This window comes from Octodon degus, unplaced genomic scaffold, assembly GCF_000260255.1.
Source record: "Octodon degus isolate 3935 unplaced genomic scaffold, OctDeg1.0 scaffold00092, whole genome shotgun sequence".
NCBI lineage: Eukaryota > Metazoa > Chordata > Mammalia > Rodentia > Octodontidae > Octodon > Octodon degus.
Genome location: NW_004524668.1, coordinates 6,755,936 through 6,761,954, shown reverse-complemented (window position 1 = coordinate 6,761,954; position 6,019 = coordinate 6,755,936). Strand labels below are relative to the sequence as shown.

The 6,019-nt window shown below is 53.4% G+C and overlaps 1 protein-coding gene across 1 annotated transcript in view; it reads right to left on the bottom strand.

Annotated features, from left to right (window-relative positions):
• Nucleotides 1–1,983: 1,983 nt before the first annotated feature.
• Nucleotides 1,984–6,019, bottom strand: part of Aldh4a1 (aldehyde dehydrogenase 4 family member A1) — a 32,617-nt gene continuing 28,581 nt past the window's right edge. Inside the window, exon 15 of the mRNA XM_004637673.3 lies at nucleotides 1,984–3,345. Within this exon, the coding sequence (XP_004637730.1) occupies nucleotides 3,233–3,345 (113 nt within the window). The 3' untranslated portion in view covers nucleotides 1,984–3,232. The remainder of the gene's footprint in view (nucleotides 3,346–6,019) is intronic.

Below are 6,019 nucleotides of genomic sequence, written 5' to 3'. Positions count from 1 at the left end.
ATGGAATAATCCCCGCTCCCTCCCCTTGCAGGCTGAGGTTGCCCACGATCATCAGTGGGAAACATGGGGCTTACCAATAGGTGCTCAGAGCCAGACACGGTGGCACACGCCAGCAGGTACTCTGGGAGGCTGAGGCAGGAGGATCACAAGTGTGAACCCAACATGGGCTCAGAATAAGTGAAGAAAGGGGTTGGAGATGTGGCTCAGAGTGAAGACCTTGGGTACCACCCCCAGATACAGTCTCAGTCGGATCAGGGTCTCCCCTCTCCTAAGCATACATGTATCTGGGATAAAGTCCTTGTGCTTAGGACCCCTCACTCATGCAGGCCCCAGAGCCTGGCCCTTTATTTTAAAATATTTTCTTTGAATTCAGCTTTCCCCAAGATGTGTCAACCCTGAAGCTGAGAGGTAGAGGAAAAACAAAGAGGGGTCAGGGCTGGGAGCCTGGTCCTGGCTGCCCGGGTCTGCAGCTACTCAGCAGTGGTGCCAATGGCCTGGCTGCTGGAGACGGGGGTGGTCATTTCCCTAAGAGTGCTAAAGTTAACCTGTTCGCACCTCAACTTCCCCATCTGTTAAATGGGAGCAGCAGGACACTTTACAGGGCTGCCTGGAGGGTACGGGGGCTAAAGCACTCAGCTCAGGCCCAGGTGAGCCTGGCCTCAAGCAGAACACACAGGTTTCCAATGGGGAGCAAGGAAGGGGGGTCTCAGGACAATGAAGGTGGACTCCAGGAGGAGGGCTGGCCTCACCCTCTGGCTTCCTCTGTCTGCCAACCCTTGGGGCTCTGAGTGGACCCCAGGGCCAGCAGCTGGCACAGGTGGCCCCTCATTTCCTTAGTGCATGCTTGGCTGGCAGCCCATAGGATGGAGGTAAGAGGGACATCCGGCCTCAGTCAAATGGCTCATGCTCTGAGGCCAGAACTGTGGCTGGGCCCCTGGCCACAGCAGGTAAATGAAGGGGCTCTGTGGGTGACCGCAGACATGGGGACTTAGTGTGCTGGCTATGCAAAGAGGCCTCGGGCACCCGAAGGGGGGACCAGGCACTACGCCTGAGATCCACCAGGCTGGGCATGGGCAGCGGGCTCTTGCCTTAGTTCAAAAGGAGGCAGAAGTGGTGAGTCAGCATAAGATGACAGTGGCAGGGGAGCATAGAAGGCAGGGACCCACAGAGCGGGTGGCCAAGGTGCTGGCTGTGGATTCACACCCACCTTCTTAACACCAACCCAGTGACCTCATGCTGGTCCTTCTCCCCCAATCTCTGTAAGCTGCCTTGGGAGCCAAGCAGGGACACTGTCCGGGCCACACGAAACCAGCTAGGCAGGCACATAGCCAAGCACCAGCCACCTTTGCCTGTTTCAGTGTGACCTTGAGCAAGTTTTATTATTTGCTCAAAAACACGAACCGAGCCCACACATTCCTCAGGAGTAAAATGCCAGGCTTCCCCTCTGTGGGCTGCAGTCAGGGCACTCTAGGCTCTGTGCCCTTTGTCCCTGGGCACAGCCACCTGTAAGCTCCTAATCTGGAGCCACGCTTCCTATGGGATGAAGAAGCGGCATTTAGGAGTCCGAAACGGGCTATGCTGCTCACCCCAGGACCCACTCAGCGGGCTGGAGACCCCGGAAGAGCGGCCGCTCACATCCACGGGCAGCGTGCTGGCAGGATCCCACCTGCCCCACCTGTCTGACTTTCATCTCTCTCTCACGTGCATGAGAGGAATTCTCCCCATTTTACGGATGAAGAGACAGAAGCGCAGGGAGATGACAGGACGTTTCAGAAAGTACTTGGCTGGGAAGCAGCGAGCCAAGACTCAATTGAACCCAAGAGGTCCGGCTCCCGCCACCTGCATCAGGTGCTCCAGATGCCAAGGCCCATCCTTCTTCCTGTCACACTGCGGACACCATGTCTGCCATCGGACAACACACTGAGCGGTCGTCAGATCCGGAAGGCAGAGTCAGCCCCCCCAGCCCCCCACCGCCCTAGAAAGACCACAGTTTTGTCAGGTGACAGTTGCTTTATTGGTGGCACTGGGTGTACCCACTGCTACCTCACAGTGCAGAATCAGTAGAAAACCCTCAGCCTGTGCCCCTCTCCCAGCACACCATGGGCAACGACACAGAACTCAGAAGGAAACAGAGCCCACGCCTGGCCAAGATGGCACTGGACCCGCCCCAGTCTGTGGGTGATGGTGTGGAGCAGGCACCTGGGTGTCCCCACGGCAGCTCTGCGGACCCCAGAGCTCCCTCAGCCCCCCTAAGCACAGCCCTGAACACTAGAACCCAGGCACCATGGGATTTCCTTTGCTAGTCAATCACCGGTACGCCTGGCCAAGAACAGGCCACCAACGGGCGCATCACACAGAGCCCTGACCCGCTCAGGAGGAGTCCAGAGGCCTATCCTCAGCCAGTCAAGTCTTGGGGCAGAGAAAAAGGGCCAGCAAGGTCAGCCTGGGCTGAGCCAAGCCCCTGCCGGGGCATCCACTCTTTTCATGGACTCTGGATGTCTCCAGAGGCAGGACCAGAAGAGCTAAGGGACAGCCTGACAGAGTAGAGGTGATCCACAATTTCCAAAATGGCAGCCGACCTGGGAAGATTACCTCCTCTCACGCCTTGGAAGGTGGCCCTCGTGGCCTTGTGGCCCTCCTGGACCTTGGGGGGACATGGGCACCGGGAGGAAGGCACATGGTGTCTAAGGCATATGGCTGGGCACAGGTGGGCTAGACAGACACAGAACAGGGAGGGGGCAGCAAAGGCCACAGAGGACAGGGAGCTGTGCTGCTTGTGCCCTGCACACCACCCCTAGCCACAACCAAGAGCCCCTGGGAGTGGCGAGGCTGCCACGGGGCCTGGAGCTGCTTCCTCTCCCCACAGGGTCCCCAGAGGGTCTCCCTCTGCATTCCCCAGGTCCCTGAGCAACTGGGCCCAGCAGAGAGCGAGGGAAGGAGACGGATGGAGAACTAGCCAGGTCCTAGAGTTGTACCTGCTAGACGGCAGGGCAGTGTCAGGATGGCTGATAGGAAAGGGGGTCAACTGCTCTTTCTGTCCCAATGTGACCTCAAATCAGAGCCTAGACACCTGACACTGGGGACGGAGGGGCTGGGAGATGGACACATGGTGGAAGAGGCTCTACAAGAGGCACTGTCCCCGAGGAGCCTGTGGAGCGGGGCGTGGGCGACGTGCAGCAGGTCAGTCGTCTGGATGGACCAACAGGTGGACGGCGAGAGTGCTGAGCGGGGCTCACTGCATGTAGGAGTAGCGCCAGTCTCCCAGGGGCTTGTGGGTCTCCTTGATGACCTGGGGTGACGTCCAGCGCAGGAGGTAGTGGGGACCCCCTGCCTTGTCATTGGTTCCTATGGAAAAGACAGTTTCACTTTTCTCAAAAGACATGAGAGTTCTGGGCAGATGGGCGAGGGGAATAAACCAGAATAAACAGGGTACCAGCACTGGCCACAAGTGGCAGGAAGGTCCCAGAGGGACTGAGGGGGACCCTCCCTCCCGCCTCCCTCCTGTCTGCAGGCTGGGAGGGACTACAGCAGCTAAAACTAGTCACAGCAGTAGGCCTCGCTGGGCACATCTGGGGAAGGAGCACACGGGCGAAGGCTGTGTGAGGCATCCTGCCTGCTGGGCAAGAATGTTGCCAACTCTCGGGGGTCTGTGCACTCCACCAGCAAGGGGAGGAGGCAGGGGGCACTGGGTGGGACTCAGCGACCTGCTAGGGTCTTGAGACACAGTAAGACCTCTCTGCCTGTCTTCACCACGCCCGGTCTCGGTGGCTGGCACAAAGCACCCAGGGTTCCAGGGCCAGCACGGCATGCGGTCCTGGGGATCAAACCGGGTCCTTGTGCTTGCCAGGCAGGTGCTTAGACCGTGCGCTATGTCCCCAGCCACCCTGGGATAGCTTTTTGAAGACTATACACATCCATATGCAAGGTGGGTGGTATAGCCCAAACTCAAGCACCTTCTGGGCTTTGTCAAAGAAGACTTTGAGAACACCAAAGGGGTAGAAAGAGATATTAACAGGAAACTTCTCCAAAACCTAGAGAAGAACACAAATATCCAGGTACAGGGAGGCCAAAAGTCACCAGTTAGACTTAAACAAGTCTCCTCCAAAGTATACTATAAGTATATATAATCAAGTTCTCTTTTCTTTCTTTCTTTTATTTATTTATTTTTTTGGTGGTACCGGGGATCAAACTCAGGACCTTGTGCTTGCCAGGCAAGCACTTATTCCACTGAGCTATCTCCCTAGCCCCAAGTTTCCAATAGTGAAAGATAAAGAGAAAAGCCTCAAGACTGCAAGAGAAAAAGATACAAACATGTCCCAAATTTCCCAACAACAGACTTCTTGGCAGAAACCTGACAGGCCAGGAGAATCATAATAAAGGTAGGAACCAACTTTCAAAATGGCTATAAGAACTTATTAATAGATAATCACATTAGATAAAAATGAATTAAATTCTCCAATTAAAAGATAGAGTGACTAAAAAATGAAAACATATAAAATAAAAGATAGAGTGACTGAATGGATTTACAAAGACCCAACCATGTACTGTTTATAAGAAATCCACATCACTGCTAAGAATACATACAAAAGGGGCTGGAGAGATGGCTCAGTGGTCTAAAGCACCTACTTGGAACAAGCTTGGCAAAGCACAGGGACCGCGGTTCGATCCCCCAGCACCACATGCCAGCCAGCCCCACCCCCTGGTGGGCTGAGCTGGCCACACACATACACACACTAAATAAAAATGTAATAAATAAATAATTTTTTAAAAAAAAGAATACATACAAAAGCCTGGCATGGTGGTGTATGCCTGTAATCCCAGCACTCAGGAGGCTGAGGCAGAAGGATTATTACAAGTTTAAGAACAGCCTGGGCGGGGCTGGGGAGATGGCTCAGTGGAATAAGCACTTCCCTGGCAAGCGCAATAGGCCTGAGTTCAATCCCCGGTTCCGCAAAAAAAAAAAAAGAACAACCTGGGTTACAAAGTGAGCTCAAGGCCAGCCTGAGCTGCACAGCAAGACCTTGTCTCAAAAGACAAAAAAAAAAAAAGCAAAGTGAAAGTGAAAATACAGATTAGATATTCCACTGAGTGAATACATCCAGCTGATGTATTAAAAAGATTAAGGATAATCAAGAGATTGCTTTCCTTTTCTGAACTCGTATTCCTGCTGCTGCCCCTTGCTCCCGGCATCAGTCAGCGTTCCTTTTGCAAGAACATAGTGCCTGACCCCTACATCTCCAAGAAGGACAGCTTAAATGGGCTCACAGCTCAGCCTTTGAGTGCCTGGCTCCAAGGCAGAGAAAATGTGGAGGAAAGATGTGTAGGACCAAAGCTGCTGTTTGTGGCAATAAAACAGAGGTAGGGGACTGTGCCAGAGAGGAAGGAGCCAGGACAAGACTTGGACCCAAGCCCAGGCTTTCGTGACCCACCCAGACACACACGGAAGTGTTGTCCACCAATCTCCCAGGCAGATCCCACAGCCAGGCCCTCCATGCTAAGTGCCACATTCTGTCCCTGATATATTGAGTAGGATCCTGGACCAAAAGTTAGAAGCTGTGCTCCTCAAATTATGACCCAGAAATTCACTAGCTATGTGACCTTAAGTAAATCTAACATTTTTATCTTAGCTTTCCCAAATAGCTCCCGGGTTTGATCCCCGGGCCTGCTGTGCTGGCCATGCCCCTGGGGCCCTGCTCCTGGGCGCACTGAGCCTGCCACCGAGACCGGATGTGATGGCACACGCCTGTCACCCCAGCACTGGGGAGGCTGAACCAGGAGGATCACTACGAGTCCAAGCTGCGTAGTGAGACCCTGTACCAAATATGTAAATTAAAGCCAACAACAAAAGCCCGTCACTGTTTGCAAATGATATGATCTTATACAAAGAAAACGCCAAAGACTATACCAAAAATATTTTAAAACTAAATATTTTATTCTATAACTTAGCAAAGTTATAGAATACAAAGCCAACATACAAAAATCAGTAGCATTACTAGAGACTAATGAAAAAAAAAAAAAA